This window comes from Pseudopodoces humilis, chromosome 33 (assembly GCF_049639895.1).
Source record: "Pseudopodoces humilis isolate 2021_Gansu_Grassland_sample_001 chromosome 33, ASM4963989v1, whole genome shotgun sequence".
NCBI classification, from domain to species: domain Eukaryota; kingdom Metazoa; phylum Chordata; class Aves; order Passeriformes; family Paridae; genus Pseudopodoces; species Pseudopodoces humilis.
Window position 1 is genome coordinate 1,628,271 of NC_142232.1, and position 19,927 is coordinate 1,648,197.

The following is a 19,927-nucleotide window of genomic DNA, read 5'->3' on the forward strand; positions in this document are numbered from 1 at the left end:
ATTAACATACAGTGTTGCATTTTAGATTCTACAAAACTTTACAAGTTCTTTCCTTGCTTCTTGACCTTTAGACTTTGTTTTATCAGAAGGACATTGTTTTATCAACAGGGATTCTCCTCTAGCTGGCTAGGCTATTGTTCTTTGGTTAACCAGTACTCAGTATCCTAGGACTCAAAGCAGGCTTTCATTTCTACTTTAATTCCAGCCTTCATATTTTCAGAATCTTCTGCCAAACAATCACATTCATAAGGTTTCCCTGTTTCACCTTCCCTTATGATTTTATCTTTTGCATTAAATGCTTGTGAAGTGCCCCCGGTGTCCCTCGTGTTCCCTCGGCGCCGGTAGCCCTGTCCCTTCCCCTGCATCCCGGCTGGCGGAGCCTTGGAGCTGCCGTGGGGGCCGTGGGGCTGCCCCGGGGGCTGCGCCCCGAGCCGGGGCCCCTTCCCAGTGCTCCCAGTGTGCCGATCCAGCCTGGAGCAGCCAGCGAGGGCTTCAGCTGGGATGGCAGAGAGGCGCTGCTGGGGGGTCCCGGCTCACTTCGGTTTGGTTGGCTCTTCCCAACCTGGGGACAAACGATTTTGGGAGTTTTGTGCAAGAAATCTCTCCTCTCCTCCATTCAACCCATGGGGTTTGGAGCAGTGTTCTGTTTTTGGGGGGGGAAATCAAAGCAATGCACTGATGCTCCTAATTAGGACATGGGAGAAGTGAGGCTCCAGGGCTTCCCGCTGACCCGGAGCCACCCAGCAGCCAGGGCTGGGCAAGGCGGGCCGGGAGGTGCGGAGAACTTTGTTTGTGTTGGGAGCTCAATGGCGGCGCGGGCCGGGCCCGTTCCAGGGCTGTTCCTCATCCCCGCCTTTCCCCTCACGCAGCCCGGGGCGGGCCCTGAGAGCGCGGGGCGGGGCTGTGCCGTGTGCAGAGCCCGCCGCTGGCTGCGATTGGCTGCTTCTGCCGTCAGTCGTGGTTCTGGCGCGCGCTGATTGGGCAGAGCGGGGACAAGCCCGGCCCCGCTGGCGCCCCCAGGGCGGCCGTGGGGCAGGAGAGCCGCCATTGCTGGAGCGTCTGTGCGGGCCCGGCAGCGGCGGCAGCAGCGGCCGGAGCCCGGTAAGGCGGCGGCGGAGCTCGGAGGCGGCCCCAGCCATCGCAGGTGGGAGCTGCGCTCGGTTCTGCGAGGGCTCGCGGCTCGCTGCGGGCCCGGGAGGGGGCGGGTGGCTTGTGCCGTGGGCGGCCCGTGTTGGCCCTGGGCTGAGGGCGCTGCGGGAGCGGCTGCCCGCGGTCTCCTTGCCGCTGGGGCCTCGGCAGGAGGCGGTGGCGGAGCAGCGCTGGCTCGTCCCGCTTCGTGTCGGGAGGCCGGAGGTGGCTGCGCTGTGCCCGGGGCTGGGCGGGAAAATTCCCGGCGCCAGAGGTTTGTGTGGCCAAAGGAGGCAGAGGAGTGTTGTGCGAGTGACTTTATTGCTGCCCAAAGAGAGAGGCCATGGGGCATTTGCCATGCGCTTTTTCCAGTTGTTGGAGGACGCGGCCTCGTTTTTGTCCTGATTTTCCCGGCCGCATGTCCCTGTCCCTTTGCCCAACACTGGCGGAGGTGCTTGGAAGGTTCAGCCTTCCCGATCCGCCTGCTGCATGTCCTTTTTGTATAACACCCGATATTCCTGGCTCTGTGAAGTGTTTGTTCTTCTGGAAGTTCAGGAACGTAGCGGGACTTTGTCTGAGCAGCATTCCTTGTCAATTAGTAACATTTTCTGACACTGATGGTTTCTCCCATTGTTGCCTTACGTACAAATCCCTGGCCCCATCTCCAAGCAGATTCACTCATTGCCTCTGTTTTTTCTTCCCGGGTGTTCTTTGGTTTTGGGATTGCTCTCAGTGCCCTCATTCTCTGTCCTTTTGTAGCCGTTTGTGGCTCAGGAGGCCTGGCTGCCACCTGCATCCCCTTGCTCAGCTGCTGAATGAGCTGCACTCAGCAAGGTGTGGTGCATGGTAAAAAGATGAGAGTTGCTGTAGCACATGAGAGGAGAAAGAGCGTTTGTTTAACCCATGGTCTGCCAAGGAACCACAAAACCGTGTCCCCTTCCCATTCTTTCCACGTTTGGACCACTACAAGCTGTTTTCTTATATCCTTCTTTATCTTCTTCTGCACTTTTTCCTTTGTGATGTGTTTGCCAAAAGCAGATTCAATCATTTAACTTCCCCCAAACCTCTCCTTTTTCTGCTAAAAGGTAATCTGATCCCATCCCATGGTGAAATATTGTGTTCCTCATCTGAGTGGATTGTTTGGGGGGAAGGTCAGGAGCTGGAGCTGTCTGGTTGGTTATTATTTCAGTGACATCCTGTAATCTAATTATGCCATTGAAATGAGAAATGGTTTCTCTGGTACCTGATATGAATTCATCAGGGGTCCCAGGGGCTGGTCCATGGTGTTGTAGGATTTGTTCTGGTGGCCATTCATCTTTTCCCCATTTTTGGGTGCTCCCTCCAGCCAGGGCTGCATCAATTGTCAGCTTTTCTCTCATGAAATCATCACATACTTGGATTCCCAACTGATTTCTCTGAACTTGTGGTATCAAATAATCCCCAGTGGTCTGATACACCCTATATAACATAGACAGTGACAGCACATGTTGGAGTGGGGACAGGGGTGATTCCCCCCCACTTGTTTTAGTGAAGTTTTCACAACATTCTCCATTTTCTGTTTTCCTTTGCAGCTTAACCACTTTCTGCTGCAGAGTCAGATATCCTCACAATGGGCTCTGCCTTTAGCTGTGCAAATTCCATCTGTGCAAGCAGGCAGAGCTTGGGCTGAGGGGCAGAGGAAATCAGCCCAGTTCCTCCTGCAGGCAGGAAGTCCCTGGTCCATTGTGCAGGGTTTGTCCCATCAGTGTTAATTTGCATTTCTAAAGCTCCTCTCCTGGCTGTCTGGAATGAAACTTCTTTTCCAGGGAGGCCATGGGATGAGTCACATGTGGCCACTCCAAAAGTGACATTTTTGAAGAAAAAAACACTATATTATCTTTTTACAAGTTAAGGGGTCACCTTTAAACTTATTAGTTTTTTAAAATGAGGCATAAAGGTGAACATTCAAATATGCACACCAAACTTTTGCCATCTTAACAGCCACGCACACACATTCCAAAAAAATCCAAAGGAATAAAGATTTTCTACTTCTTGCCTTAAGACTAAAAACTGATTCTCACACCCCTGAGCCAGCACTACCAGTCTAACTAACAATATAGAAGTAGGAATATTAAGAAAGAGCGTAATAATGGTGTAGTCTTGTCACCAAAACTGTGCGATGAACAAAAACTCTCCAACAATAGAAAATCAAGACACGACTTGATTCTGGCCAGGATGTGCAACAGAAATCATTTCATGCACACTTAGGCTGGGTGTGCAGAGAAAATCATTCCATGACACATGAGTTGGACTAGATTTTTCCTGAATTTATACAGTCTGACCCCATAGAAATCCATTGGTTTAATGTTCATTGGTTTCAAGGTGTGGAGTTGTTAGGATTTGGTTTCCTGTTGCACCCGGATTTCTGTGCCTGTGATGTGAATTAGGTGGGCACTCCTGGATTTCCTGCTCAGCCTTTTCCAGACCAGGTGTCTCCAGCTGTGCCTGGGGCAGTGTCAGGGGGAGATATTGGTTGATGTTTGCTGCTGGGTGTTGATGTTTTGTTGCTGGTCGTTATCTTGGAGGGAATCTTTTGGGCTATTCCCAGTCTGTTGAGATGTTAATTTCATCTCTGCTGAGTGGTGGAAAAGAAACATTAAAATTCCCTTCCCCAAGGCAAAGGCAAACCTAGTGTGAGAAGAGAAATTAGATTTGAAGCCATTTTAAAGTTGGTCTATTTTGCCAGCAGCTAATCCCAGGCAGGGCAGAGTGTGAGTGGAATTGAGAGGCAGAGTGGAATTGTCCCGGTGCCTTCCCCAGCAGCTGTGGCGAGGGCAGGCACAGAAAGGCCTGAAGCTGCAAGAGTGAGAGCAAGGATTGTCCCGCAGTGGCTGGAGATGGCAAAGGAGGGTGCCCAGGCCGAGGATTTGAGCAGAGGATCTGTGGGCAGGCCCAGGGGCTTCCCCCGCTGGGGAGCCCTGGCTGCTGCTGCATTGCCTTCAGTGCAGGCTCAGGGGTGGCTTGTTTAATATTCCCTTCCAATTCAGATTTCTGAGTCTGGAAGAGCCATGGCTGGGGCATCAATCGTTTTATTTTCTTAATTTTGTTAAGTTTTGTTCTCTTTCTTATGTCCACTCTGTTAAATAGAGGCTATCTGTGGCTAAAAAAGTCATACAATGCTCAGGCTAGAACAAAGAATCCTCAATCCAGCTCCTGCAGTTCCCTGTTAATCCTAAGAATTGCTGCAGCTCCATTTTAGTCCTGGGAAACATTATTTCTGAGATTCCTTGAACTCTCTCAGGGTCAATACACCACAAACCCTCAGTCAAAAATTGTTTCAAATATTTAACCATTTTCTCTACCATTTGCTCTTCCTTTTTTTTCAGATACTCAAAGCTGCTTTTTAGCCTGAAAATGAAGCCATTTCACAGAGGCTTCCTCTACCTCTTCTCCTTGTCCTCCTGACTGGATCAAGTCATCCACATCCTGCATTAAGCCAGTCCCTGGGGGTGAGGTCAATTCCTTTGATATTTTCTGCAAGGCTTGCCCCAATCAGGCCGGTGCTTCCGTGCATCCCTGCAGAAGGACCGTCCATGTCTTGAGCATTTTCCCTTCTACCTCTTGTTGCCAGCCCAAGGCAGAATTGTGTTTGCATCCTCTGGAAGTGGGCAGATCCCCAGAAAGCATCTTTTGCATCAAGTTCTGAATGGCAGCAGTGTGAGGAGGGTACCTGGTTGAGGATGGTGTAAGGATCTGAGACTGTGGGGTGCCTCGGTTTCATCATCTCATTTCTTCTTCTTGGGTCCTGCAGCATTCTGTGGATTCCATTGGATTTCTTGTTTGGCAGGATAGGAGCATTCTAGGGAGACATCCCTGGCTCCCCAAGCCGTGCCTTGAGCAGGACTCACAGACAGGCTGTGAGCCCTTCCTTCCCTTCCTTGGAACAGGGGATTGCTTTTCGACACCTCTTGTCCTGGTTGCTTCAGGGAAATTTGGAGAGGCTCCATATCTAATTTTCCATATTTCCCTGTGGCTGCGCACACTCTTCAGCCTAGGGTTCTCTTCAGCCTAGGCTCTGCCAGACATTTGACACAGAGGTACAACAGAACCAGCCTCTGTATCACCTTTTGCAACATTAATTTGCATTCCCCATTTAGCCATCAAATCCCTTAACAATAAATTACAATCACAATTGTGAGCAAATAAAAGTTCCTGCATTTCAAACCCATCCCCCCCCATCTGCTAATAGTGGCTGAATAAAACACTCCCACTCATCTTTCCCACTTAGTGCTTTAATTATTAAAATATTCCCTAACAATTTACTCCCTTTAGCTGTAAGATTCTGAGTGGATGGAGAGGCCCCTGTGTCCATCAGGAAAGGTCTCCTCTGGATCCAGAGCCACCCTGAATGTTCCCAAGGGCTGCAGTGTGGTGGGTCCCTGGTGGAATGGGAGCTGTGACACCGCTAAGAATCCGTGTCCATCAAGGGCTGGACTTGCTCGTGCTGAGGGTGCTCCTGTCTGTGCTTGCAGTGTCCTTGTGCCCTGCAGCTGGAAGGCTGATTCCTTGCCAGGGGCTGTTTGGGTGGGCTGTCCCCTGGCCAGGAGGGCAATGCCTGTGCCAGGTGCTTGTGGCCGAGGGTGTCCCCTGGGTGCTGGGGCCCCCTTGGGCCCTGGGCTTCATCCCTCAGGGGCTGTAGGAACTGTGCCATGGCCTTTGCCTTCAGCTTGGCCTTTTGCTCATCCCTTGCTGCATTCAGCTGCTGAGCCTTTGTGAGCAAGTGCTGCAGGGGCTTCTTCTGGCCCTGCTGCAGCCCCCCTCAGTGCCTGGGGGTGCTCATCCTGTGGCAGCTGCTGAGCTTTCTGCAAAATCCTTCCTTTCTCCAGGGATCCAACACAAAATCCTTATAAGATCCTCTGGATCCTTGCAGGTCTAATCCCCATTTCTGAGCTGTTCCTTCCTCGTGTTCACTGTGCTGAGGCTCCCCTCCCCAGCCCGTATCCCAGAGCCGGTCCCTGTCCTGCCGCAGTGTCCAAAGGCGGCCCCCCCGGCGGGCAGGGCCGGCAGCTCCACGGGGCCGGGCAGCGGCCGGGGCGTCCCGCAGCCTCCTGGGGGCCGGGGGCCACTGCCGGCCCTGCCCGGGGGGTGCTGGGCTCAGGCAGCACCCGGCGCTGAGCCCCGGCTGCCCCACAGCCCCGGCCCGGCCCCACAGCTCCCCACAGGCCCCCAGCCCGTGCTCCCGGTGCCGCAGCTCTGCGCCCGCTCCTGCCGCTCCCAGCTCAGAGAAACTCCCTGAAATCCTGACCTCCTTGTTTTCCTGTCCTGGAATCTAGAGGTACAGAAGATCTGGATCAGCTGGTGTGGTGGTTTTAGCAGTAGCTAAAAATCTCTAGAATACTTATTCATTTCTTGCTGTGAGTTATGGATTAGGAGAAGGGCAAAACAGGCTTAAAATTTAAAAGGAATAAAGAAATTTTATTCCTAGAACTACAAAAATAAGAAACCAGAATAAAACCTCCAGACACGTTTTCTTCCCATCCCACCTTTTTCCTTGTCCAGCAGACAACATAGAGACAAAATCTGGTGGTTAAAGCAGTCCCAACTATACAATAGTCATTTCATCTGTCTTTGTCGAGAGCATTCTCTCTTGTCATTCCATGGAGAGTTTTCCAGAAGAAAAACTGTTTCTTGTGGCTTTTCATTGCTCATGATTGGCAGCTGCCCAGAAAAAACTCTGCCATCGTTCCTTCCTCTCATTTTCACACCACTCAGAGGTGCGTTCATGGGCCATGAACTCAAGGAGTATTATTTTAAGGATGAGTTATTCAAAGGCAAAGGTTCTCTTCATCTGTCTCTGTGATCATCTCTGGGAACAGAGGTTTTCTCTTTTTCTTCCTGGGTGCCCAAGTATCTCCATCGACTCTAAGTTTTCATTCTCTGTTCCAGCATCTTATGGGATCACAACTACTCTGCCATCTGCTTAGTTCATCAGTGGATACCTTTGCTCAGAGTTCATGGTTTGAATAGTTCATTCCACCTTATACTCTTTTCATGAATTAAAGGAGTTATTCAGAAACACTGTTCATATCCATGGCCTTAGCAAAAGAATATTTTAGCTTATTAAAGCATGTCCTCCTTCTCCTTCCATCTGAGGCTTGATTCCTGCCTTCACTGACTTTGATGGTTTATGTTGTCTCTTTACATGATGATCACTCTCCCTTTCCTCTCTCTGGAAAAGGATTAAATCAGCAGGTCTCATCAGGGTAGTGAAAGGGTTTAAATCTGGCCCAAGTCTTGTGGATGCTCACGGGCAGCGGCTGGGGCTGTTTTCGATGGGTGATTTTTCAGTGGCTGTGCTGGGGAGGGTGGCCAGCATCTCAGCACGCTGCAGGCCGATGGCTTCCCCTGCCCGGACTCGGCAGTTTCTGGTGAAATCCAGCAGCAGCAGAAATTTCAGCTGAGCCAGGGACCGGCCTGGCCCGGCAGTGCTGCTGTTCAGGGCTCAGTTGGCTTCCTGAGGGGCTCAGCCACTCTGGGAAAGGGCTCCTGCCAGTCTCCCTCCCCTTCCTGGGAGCTGCTGGGCTCTGGCCCCACGCCCTCACCCTGAGGCCGTACAGGCTGTGGGGAAAGCGGGGAGGGGGGGCCGGCTGCACCAGAGCTCTGTTACGTTTTAAAGCCGGAAACATGAAAGACCCAAAAGCTCCTGGCTTTAGGGTTAAAAGGTGGTATTCACAAAGGTAATCTCACTTTTCAGTGGTCAAACATACTGTCAATTCTCAGAACTGGCCAGCTATTGGCCAGGTCTCAGGCAGAGAAGAAGCTCCCAGCAGCCTCTCTCAGAGCCATCGTATTTGTGGATGTTTCTGACTTTTTTTCTTAAATGCCAACCCATCACAGCTGGCAAAGTTGGAAAATAAGACCCTTCTGAAAAACATCCCAATCCTTTGTATTTTTCTCTACCCCCTCTTTTCTATCATCCCTTTTCTTACCCCATAGATTCCTCCAGCTGCTTCTTGCCTTAAGCACATTCCTGCACACTCCCCTTCAGCCAATCCCTTCCCAGCACACCAACACCATCCATCCCCTGTTGTCTAAATCTGTCCTGGACTTCCCTTATTGCCCCCCTGGGTGTCCATGTCCTTAATTCCCTCTGGGAGAATGTGCAAATGACCTCCACATGCTCCCAAGGGACCCTTGAGAGATATTTTGGGGTCATCATCCCTTTTTCCAGGATGCCCCTCTGACAATCCATTTTCTCCCCTCAGTGGTCCCAGCTGGAGCCCAGCTGCGCCCCTCCCCCCCGCGCCTTGGCGCCCCCCTTGAGGGGAATTTGGGGAGGTGGGAGGGGGGAGCGCCAAGGCCGGGCCCCCCCGCGCTGTGGTGGCGGGAGCGGCTGCAGTGGGGAGCGAGTGCGGGCGGAAGCGGCTGAGAGCCCAGCGCTGCCCCAGGCCGAGCTGGCCCAGCTCCATCCGTGCCCCTGCGGTGGGATGCTGTGGGACTGGGGGGGAAGAGGGAGGCGGCAGTGGGTGCTGGGCCTGGGGGCAGGAGGAGAAGGGAAGGAGAAGCAGGGTTGAGACACAAAATGGTCAAATGATGCCTGTGGGAGAAGAAGGTGGAACTGTGCAGGAGGAGGAAGAGGAGTGTGAAGAAGAGTAGGGACACAGGAAGAGGAAGTGGTACAAGGTTCAACCCCTCGCTGTATCTGCAGCTCTCCCAGCCCCAGGAGTGTTGCACCCCCACATGCAGCAGATGACCGGGCAGGGGGATCCACGATTTTCACTGGGCTGAATCTTGGTGTTTCTGAGCTTTTTTGGGCTAAATGTTGGTGCTTTGGTTTTTTGCAGGGGCTGAATCTCTTTTGGAGGGGGTTTTGTCTGAATCTTGATGTTTGGGGAGTTTTTGATTTGTGCTGTGATGTTTGGAGGATGTTTGGGCTGAATGTTGTTTTCTTTTTGGGGCTCTTACAGACACAAGTTGCCCAATGACTTTCTGAGATGATCTTGGGCAAGGAGGAACCCCCAGTCCAAGGCGGTCTCCTCTTGTTTTTTCCCCCAAACCAGGATTTTCATTCCCAAACCGAGGCCAGATGGGGGAGAAGGAAAAGCCCTGGAGATGCCGCACAAGGAGGGGCTGCAAACCCAGCCGAGGGAGCTGCGAGGAGAAAGGACTCCCCCTCTCCTGGGAAGGTGACCAGAGATCCATCCGGAGCTCAGAGCTGGGGGAGAAGCCTCATGGTGTGGAGAAGCTCCACAAGTGCTTGGAATGTCAGAAGGATTTCAGCCACAGCTCTGGCCTGCTCCAGCATCAGAGTATCCACACTGGGGAAAAGCCCTACAAGTGTGAGGAATGTGGGATGAGCTTCAGACGGAGCTCCTATCTGATCCGGCACCAGAGGATCCACACTGGGGAAAGACCCTACGAGTGTGGGGAATGTGGGAAGAGCTTCAGCCAGAGGTCCAACCTGAGGTATCACCAGAGGATCCACACCGGGGAACGGCCCAATGAGTGTGGGGAATGTGGGATGAGCTTTAGCATGCTTTCCAGCCTGATATATCACCAGAGGGTTCACACTGGGGAAAAGCCCTACGAATGCAGGGAATGTGGGAAGAGCTTCAGGAACACCTCCAGCCTGATCCAGCACCAGAGGATCCACAGTGGGGAACGGCCCTACACCTGCTTGGAATGTGGGAGAAGCTTCGGGCGGAGCTCCAGCCTTAGATATCACCAGCTCATCCACACTGGGGAGAGGCCCTATGAGTGTCCTGAGTGTGGGAAGAGGTTTCAGACCACCTCCACTCTCATCAAACATGAGCGGATTCACACAGAGGAGAGGCCCTTCCGCTGCCCCGACTGTGGGAAGGGGTTCAAGCAAAACTCCAACCTCACCGTCCACCGGCGCATCCACACTGGGGAGAGGCCCTATGAGTGTCCCCAGTGTGGGAAGAGCTTCTCACAGAGCTGTAACTTGACCCAACACCAACGGAGGCACCAGTAAGGGAAGCCCTGCGAGTGCCCCGAGTGTGGGAAGAGCTTCGTGCGCTGCTCCAGCTCCATCCCCCATGGGAGGATCGGCGTTGGATGATCCCCAGTGACCCGCGTTGGGCAGAGCCCTGGTGATCCGTGGTCCTGGTGATCTGTGTTGGGAAGACACCTGGCTGGGAGGCTCCACATCTTCCTGGCTCCCTGTGAGCACCTGCATGAGCACAGGGGAGGAACATGCTTTGGGACACAGACCAACAGTGGGAATTCCTTGGGGAGAGTGGATTTGTTGACTTTCAATCCTAGAGAACCTTTTGCCGCTGCCTCAGGAGCTCTGTTGGCAGAGAAAAGGGCATGACACCAGACTGGGGGAAGCACACACACTCCGGGGGAGGGAGAGCCCTGGGGCCCCTCCTCACCTTCTTGCACAGGCAGAAGCCGAACCCCAGTGCCAGGAAGATGAAGCCCAACAAGGAGCCCCCAATCCCCATCAGCATCTTGCTGCGGGTGTCATCCGATGGCATGTCTGGGAGGTCTGCAGGGGTCAGGATCCCCCCCAAAACCTCTCACAGATGCCCCAAGCCCCTCCAGGGACCCTCGCAGTCTCCCACAGCTCACCCAGGACCTTCTGAAACCTGCTTTGGAGTCACTAATTTTAAAATATGATGAATTAGAGAAAAATTAGAGATCTTAGCTAGAGACAGGACTTGCTGGAACTAGTTAGTGTCAATGATTAAGTTAGAAGCAGAATTTGAGATAATCAATCTCGGTCTTAGGTAAAAAATTACTTGTCATTGTATGTTTGTTTAGATGTGCTTATAATGTGAAAAGAGAAACTGATGAACGCGTTCAGGAAGATCACAGACCTTACATCTGGAAACCCATTTCAAAGTCACAAGGGAGGAAATTGGAGTTGTACCAAATGTCATTTGTAATGTCAACCATTGTAAAGGTAGAAAGGTGAGAGTGAGGAAGAGCGGTTTTCCTTCATCTCTTGATGACCCCTCCTCACTAAAACGACCTCCTCCTCAAATTAGGGAGCGAACCATGCAGATGTAATAACTTTTTAAACTCATTACCGTGCTTTTTAATCCAAAGTGGGGAATGGGAGGTGTTAGCATTGTGAATATGTATTAGTATTTTGGATATTCAAGACTTTTGTAAATAAATACACGCTGGAATCTTTTTTCAGCTTGCAGTGCGTATTAAGGGGTGACTCCCGCACTCACCCAGTGCTGTGATTAAACATCCACTTTGTAACTTCAAACTGTTGGAGAGGTTTTTTTCTCCATTAACAGATTGATGTTGCTATTGAATCGGTATCGGTATTTTGCTAAATCACTCCCAGTCTCTTCCCAGCCTCCCCAGGACCCACCAGAGCCCCTCCTGTTACTCTCAGGATCCCACAGCCCCCTCCCAATTCCTCCCCACTGCCCCAGGACCCCCAAACCCTCTCCTAGTCTCTTCCCAGTGCAACCAACCTCATTCTAATCCCTGATTTCCAATCCCCAATCTCCTTCCAGCTCCTCCAGGCTCACTCAAATCCCTCCCAGTGACACCCAGCACTCCCAAACTCCCTCCCAGTGTCCATCAGGACCCCCAGAACCCCATCCCACCCTCCCCAACATCCTTCAAATCCCTTCCGAGCCATCCTAAGCACCTCAATCCCTTCCCCAGTTTAAACCAGTCAAACTCCCTCCCAGTTCCTCCCAGCACACCCCAATCCCCCTCCCGTTCCCCCCAGTGCCTCCCCCGCTGTCCCCGGCGCTGTGGGGGCCGGGCCGTGCCCCAGTGCCGGCTCAGGGGGTGCTCCAGGCTGACGTGCTCCACCTGGCAGCTGGAGCTGAGCCCGCATTGCCGGGGGCGGTTTCCAGCAGCACCAGGAGCTGCTGGCTCCAGTCCCCGCTGGGGAGCACGGCAGTGGCCAGCACGTGGCCCGAGAGCTGCTGCTGGCCCTGGGAGCAGCTCAGCTGGATGTGGGCAGGGGAGAAATCCATCAGGGAGCAGAGCAGGCGGCCGGGGCCGGGCTGGAAGCTCGAGGGCAGCAGCGAGATGGACATGCTGGGATGGGCACTGGGAGAGAGTGGGGAGGAGTGGTGTGTCATTGGGAGGGACTGGGGTGGCACTGAAAGAGATGAGAGTGGATACTGGGACGCTGGAAGAGAGCGTGGAGGTCTGGGGGTGAAGTGGGAATGAACTCGGAATAGACTGGGAATGGGCTAAAAAGGAGTGGGAGGGACTCTGGGGCGTCTGAGCGGGACTGTGGTGGCACTGGGCGGGACTGTGGTGGCACTGGGAGGGACTGTGGTGGCACTGGGAGGGACTGGGAATGAAGTGCGCGGCCCTGGGAGGCCGAGTCCAGCACGGGGCTCTCGGCTGTGTGGATCTGCCCGGCAACTGATGAGTCATCAGAGAGGCGCGCTCTGATTGGCTGAAGGGCGGCAGATCCACGGAGGGGCGAGATGGACAGGCGGGGTCACTGGGAGTGACTGGGATGGACTGGGAGAGGCTGGGATGGACTGGGAGAGCCACAGGAGCCACTGGGAGGAACAAGGGGCCCCGGGGATGGGCACAAGGAAGGCTGAGGGATCTGGGCTGATTCCCAGGGAAGTTTGGAGGGACACGGCCGGGCCCCTCTCTGTGCCCCGCGAGCAGCGGCCTGGACAGAAAAGTTCAGGAGCGGGAGGAGGAGTTTCTCAAGACTGATTTTAATCCTCATTCTCCTGGTCTGATTTGCTCAGTCCTAAGTTCAGTTCATTTCCCCATGGCTGGGTGTTGCACCCCTGATGGTGATCCCTGAGTGACCTCTCCCTGCCCTTGTCCCGACCCACGAGGACTTGGATTTGTTTCAGTTCAGTGGAATTCCTGGTGATTTGGGGGGAGCTGGAGCAAAGCAGCTGGAAAGCCCAGTGGGCTTGACAGGGACTGAACCAGGGCAGGAGTTGGGGCTGCCTCGAGTGAACTCTCACAGTGTGAACCTTCATGGGGTCTTTCTAAGGGAATTTTGTTGAAGTTTGACATTCATTATTAAAAAGCAGAGTCACAAGTGGAGCTCTGCTTTCAGCTTGAAATGAGGGGATGGAACGTGGGTGCTGGGACTTCCGTAACCTCAAGTTGTTCCTTGCTACTGGACACTTTAGCTTTGGCAATCTGAAGTCCTTCAGTAGCAATGTTTCTGCCACCCCCTGGTTTCTGGCTCAGACCCAGCTCAGAGCTTGGACAAGGTCTGAGCTTTGTCCTCTTGAGCTTTGGGAGCCTCCTGGAAAGCACCAGCCCTCCCCAGCCCACCCTTGGTAGGACTTCTTCTTTTCTCTCTCCTGACGATTTTATCCCCAAAACTGCCGTGGGAACGTTGTATCCAAGCACATCCTCCAGCGCTGCACTTTCCTCCTGTGAATTCCCTGTGCAGGGAATGTGTCTGTGCTTTTCCCTGCTCTGTTCACTGACAAACAAACCTGAGCCCGTGGGACTGTCAGAGTCCCTTCATGCAATGAAATCAGGTTGTGTTGATCATGGCATGTTCTGGAGGAGCTTTTATTGGTGTGTCTTGTGCTGCTGGAAATGACACAAAGAGCCAGGAGGGAACAGAAGCTGCTGCTGCCCGTTGGCTCAGGGCCAGGGAACCAAGTTGTGCTCCCGTGCAGTTGGGCCCTGCTGGAAGCAGAGCCGTGTTTCCCTTGTGCAGCTCAAGCTTGTGACAGCTCCAAACAGGAAAGCTCAGCAGAAAACTCTTCCTCCAAACTCAGCTGCTTTCCCTCCTGCAGCTGTTTGGGAAAGAGCCTCAAAGCACAGACTCTGCTGGGAGCCATTGGTGCATTTCCTCCCTCCCAGCAGCAGCAGCTCCTGAGCCCTTCACGGGCTCCTGTCCCTTCGCAAACCCTTCAGCTCCCTTTGAACTCTCAGCAGTCAGTAACGTGTGTATTTCTTTCATATTTAAACTGCATTTAAACTTCTCTTTTTCTCTCCTCTCTATCTGTTTTATCTCCTCTTTATCTCCTTTAATCCCGTCAGCACCAGTAGGATGGGGATGGAGTCTTGGGGTGGGTGTGGGATGAACTGAGGATCCAGCAGAGAAGGGCAAGGCAGAGGGGAGAGGACTCAGCCAACCCTTCTCCTGCTCTCTCCTCCCCCAGGCTCCAGCTAAAGCAAGTCAGACTGGAAAGGATCCCACAAATGCTGTGTTCTCCTCCCTCTGAGCTTGGCTGGGGATCCTCAGCTTCAGCCTGGTGCAGTGCCTTAGATTCAGTAATTTGAGTTTTTTGGCTAATGCACTAAATAATGTGGTGGGTTTAGCGCTGGCTGAAATCTCCAGGGCACTTACTCATTTCTTGCTGTGATAGAAATTATTAGAAGGGAAAAACAGGAATAAAGAAACTTTATTAACAGGACTACAAGAAAAAGAAACCAGAATTAAACTTTCAGAACACCTTTCCTCCCCCTGATTACCTTTTTTTTTGTTTTAACTGATTACGTAGAGATAGAACTTGGGATGCTACAACAGTATTAATTTTACAGTAGTTTTTATTAGATTTTGTTATGTCATGGAGACTTTTTTATAAGGAACAGATTTTTTGTGGTTTTTTATTTTTACAAATCGCAGCTGCCTGGGAAGAAATTTTGCTATTGTGACATTTTTCTCACTTTTACAGCCCTCCTAGAGGTGTGCTATGGGTTATGAATTCATGGGGTGTTATTTTAAGGATGAGTTGTTTGAAGGCACATGTTTTCTTCATCTGTTTTTGTGATCATCTTTGGAAACAGAAGTTTTCTTCTTCTCTCCCTGGGTGCAAAGGGCATTTTATTATTTTTTTTATATTATATATTATATATATATATATATATATTTATTTATATTATTTTTATATTCTGTTCAAACTTTTTATGGGATTACAGTTACTTTAACATTTGTTTGGTTTCATTTATGGATGCTTTCATTTAGATTTACAGTTTGAATATTTTTTTATTCTTTTTTCATTAATTAAAGGAGATACTTTTATATATCATTGTTTATTTCTATGGCTTTACTAAAAGAATATTTTCATTTCAATTGCCATTTTTTAATTTCTTTTCTATTTAAGGTTTAACTTTTTTTTTACTGACTTTGATGTTTTTATGTTGTTTTTTTGTGTGTTGTTACTCTGTCCTTTTCTGTCCCTGGAGAGATGAACAAGGTTTGTAGGTCTCATCTCTTTATTGAAAGGGTTAATATCTTGCCCAGCCTCATAGTCTTCCTAGTGTTCCAAATAAATAGGTGCTCTGAGGGATACATATCACAGGTGAGCACCCACTGCACAGTCTGCTTTTGATTAAATCCCATCTCCGTCTTCATCAGCTCACAGTCACTGTGACACTATTCCTGCATGGAAGAAACAGGCTGGGATGCCCCTTTCTGCTTTTGGTCCTTTTTTTGGTGCCGGAGGGACTGATAAGAACCTGAGCGGGCCGAGCTACACCACATGAAAAGGACTTTTCTTCCTAGATTTACCATTTCATCAAACAGTGAGAGGTTTTATTGTTTAATATTATTCAATTTCTTTTAGATAAACAGTTTTTTCCACTTTTCTCAAAAGAAATTTTTTTTTCTGTGTTGAAGTCCAATCTTAAGGCAGGAATCAGACAGCACACCAATATGATGTGGAACTGAGACCTTTATTTCTTGCTCTTGCATTACTTATATAGTTTTAGCCAAGCATCTAAAAATAGAATACAAACTTATAGCTCTGATTTATAATACTGTTTGCGTTCTTCTCTAAACACGTTACTATCCTTATCTTAAAGCAAATTACCAGATGTTTGCAGACCTTTGTTTGATCCTTGTTCTTGTTCAACAAGCAGGAGAATTTATCACTTTGTTTTCTTTGGCAGTTCACTGTTAGGGTCAGCATGCTCTGTAAAGAGGCTGCAAGCCAAGCACACCTGCAAAAGCCCCAACATTTCTGGAGGGGAGGGGTCGTTTGAATTTTGCTTTCCTGGGGGAACCCCATTTAAGGTTTTCTCCCAGATTTGCCCTAAACTAGGAAACATGGTCATCACATGGTCACAGTCCTCTCATGGTCACGGTCATGGTCATGGTCATCTCTTTGTCTCAATATCTCATGTTCGTGGTTATCTCACAGTCGTAGTTGTGTCATCATCACAGTCATGGTCATTTCCTGATCATCATCATCTCATGCTCATGGTCAACTCGCTGTCATAGTCATCTCATGGTTGCCTCATGGTCATGGTGATCTTGTGGTCATGGTCATCTCCTTATCACCATCATCTCATTATCATAGTCACCCCATGGTCACAATCATTTCATAGCCATGGCCATATTGTGGTCACCTCATGGTCATCTCTTAATCCGAATCATCTCATGCTCATGGTTGTGTCATGGTCATTGCATCATCATGGCCATCTCATTGTCTCAATCACCTCATACCACAGGTGTGTCATGGTCATTTCATGGCCACAATCATATCATGGTCATCTTACAGTCATGGTTGTGCCATAGTCATGGTTATTCCATGGTCGTGGTCATCTCATTGTAATGACCATCTCATGGTCTTGATCACCACATGGCCATGGTGTGCTGTGGTCATCTCTTGGTCATCTCTTGGTCACAATCACCACATGCTCACGGTCATGTCATGGTCATCTCCTGGTCATGGTCATGTCATTGTTACCTCATGGTCAGCTCGTGGCCACAATCACATCATGGTCACCTCACAGCTGTGCTTGTGTCATGGGCATGGTTATCTCTTGGTCAACTCATAGTCAGAATCATGCCATGATCTCGATCATTTAATGGTTGTGGTTGTATTATGGTCACAGTCATGGCCTTGATCACCACATGGCCATGGTTGTGTTGTGGTCATGTTTCGGTCACAGTCATCACATGCTCATTGTCATCCCATGCTCATGGTCATGTCATGGTCACATCACCGTCATCTCACTGTAATAGTCATCTTATGATCATGGGTGTGTCATGGTCATGATAATCTCATGATCATCTCATGGTCACAATCATCTCACTGTAATGGTCATGTCCCAGTCACCTCATGATCATGGTCACACATGGCCATGGTGTGTTGTGACCATCTCATGGTCATCTCTTGGTCACAATCATCTCATGCTCATGGTCACCTCATAGTCATGGTCATCTCATTGTAATGGTCATCCCATGATCATGATCATTCCATGGCCATGGTTGTGTCATGGTCACGGTCATGTTCATTGCATGGTTATGGTCGTTTTATGATCATTTCATGATCAACTCATTTGCCACCATCATGTCATGGTCATCTCTCAGTGGTGGTTGGGTCATGGTCATGGTTATCTTATGACCTCACGCCCATTGCATGGTCATTTCCTGATAGTCATCATCTCATCCTCTCAGTCATCTCATTGTCATGGTCATCTCATGGTCACAATCACATCATGGTGACCTCATGACCATCTCATGTTCACAATGATCTCATGGGCATGGTCATCTCATGGTCATCTCTTGGTCACAGCCATCACATGCTCAAAGTAATCTCACATTCATGGTCATCTCATCATGATGGTCCATGACCATGGCTGTGTCATGGTCACAGTCAGGGTCATTGCATGCTCATGGCCATCTCATGGTCACAATCATGTCATGGTCATCTCACAGTCAACTCATGGCCAATCATAACATGGTCATTTCATGGTTGTGGTTGTGTCATGGTCACGGTCATCTCATGGTCATGGCCATTTCCTGATCACCATCATCTCATGGCCATGGTCATCTCATTGTAATGGTCATGGTTCTGTCAAGTTCATATCATGGTCATGGTCATCATATGGTCACGGTCATCTCAAGGTCATGGTTGTGTCATGGTCATGTCATGGTCCTGTTCATCTCATGATCATCTTGTGGTCATCTTATGGTCACTATCCTGTCATGGTCTTGATCCTGTCATGGTCATGTTATGGTTATCTCACAGTCGTGGTCATCTCATAGTCACGGTCATCTCATGGTCATCTCAGAATCACCTCATGGTCACAATGGTCTCATGGCCATGGTTGTGATGTGGTCATCTCATGGTCATCTCTTGGTCACAATCATCACATGCTCATAGTTGCCTCATTATGGTCATTTCATGGTCATTGTTGTATCAAGGCCATGGTCATCTCTTGCTCATCTCATGGTCATTATGACCCCATGACCATGGTTAAGTCATGGTCATCTCATGGTCATCTCATGCCCTTGATCACCTCATGGCTATGTCATGGTCCTGAAATGCTCATGGTCATCTCGTGGTCATCTTATGGCCACAGTTATGTCATGGCCACAGTCATAGTCGTGCCATGGTCATTTCCTGAGCAACATCATCTCATGTTCATTGTTGTCTCCTGATCACAATCATCTCATGCTCATGGTCCTCTCATGGTCACAATCTCATGCTTATGACTGTGTCGTGGTCATCTGATGGTCACAGTCCTCTCATGGTCACCTCACGATCATCTCATGGTCAACTCATGGCCACAATCATATCATGGTTATGCCAGGATCATAGCTGACTCATCTCATGGTCACAGCGACAGCCATCTCATGGTCATCATCATGGCCATCTCATGGTCATGAGTAGCAATGGGGAACGAAGACACACGGACTTCCTTGCTTGCTTCAAAGATCCTTTATTGTAACCAACCGAGCCTTTTTATACTCGAAACCTAACCCAAAATTAACCAAACTTAACCAAACCTAACCCAAACTTAACCCAAACAAAACCAAACCTAACCCAAACTTAACCAAACCTGACCCAAACTTAACCCAAACTTAACTCAACCAAACCTGACCCAAACTTAACTAAACCTAACCCAAATTAACAAAACTTAACTAAACCAAAACAAGCACACATTGGCTGCCAGCCACTGTGGTATTGCTGTTGATGTGTCCCTTTACCCAATCAGCTCTCTGATCGTGTGGTGGCCACGCATCTCCCCAGCCAATCACTGCCTCACCCATGAGATGACCACCAGCCCACTCTTGGACCATCTGACCTGCAGTTGAACCCTTCCCAGAGTGCTTTTTGGGGAACAAAAATGAATGGAAGTGACCAGGATTTAACAAAGGTGGGAAAGGCCCTTATTCTGTAAGGGTTTTCTTATTTCCCACAGTTATGATCATCACCATCATCTTATGGTCATGGTCCTCTCATGGTCATCTTATAGTCACCTCATGGTCACAATCATCTCACAGCCATGGTTGTGTCATGATCATCTCATGGTCTTGATCACCACACAGCCATGGTGTGGTGTGGTCACCTCTTGGTCACCTCTTGGTCAAGATTGTGTCATGGTAACAGTCAAGGTCATCTCAAGGCCTTCATCATTTCATGGCCATGGTGGTGTCATGGTTATCTCATGGTCATATCATTGTCACGATCATCTTGTGGTTGTCTCATGGTCACGGTCATTTCCTGATCACCATCATTTTATGCTCATGGTCATCTCACTGTAATGGCCATCTCATGATCATGTCATTGTCACCTCATGGTCATCTCATGGCCACGATCACGTCAGGGTCACCTGAAGGCCATGGCTGTCCCATGGCCAAGCTATGGTCATCTCTTGGTCCAAATCATCTCATGGTCAGGGTTCTGGTTGTGTCATGGTCACGGTCATCTCCTGGTCATGGTCACAGCCGTGGTCATGGTCATGGTCACAGTCATGGTCATCCCATGGTCATGGTCATCTCAGGGTTGTGTCACTCATGGTCACTCTCATCTCACGGTCATCTTGTGCTCGTGTCATGGCCATGGTCATGGCCAGGGAACCTCTCTGTGATCCCAAGTACCAATTTTGGGACATTCAAGGACACTTGGGGACA

General features: G+C 50.1%; 1 protein-coding gene across 1 annotated transcript in view; it reads left to right on the forward strand.

The window, feature by feature from the left end:
- LOC102102660 (uncharacterized) overlaps positions 1–19,927 on the forward strand; it is a 191,330-nt gene that overhangs the window by 162,885 nt on the left and 8,518 nt on the right. The window contains 1 exon segment of the mRNA XM_088068938.1: positions 9,388–10,098. Coding sequence (XP_087925064.1) covers positions 9,388–10,098 — 711 coding nt within the window.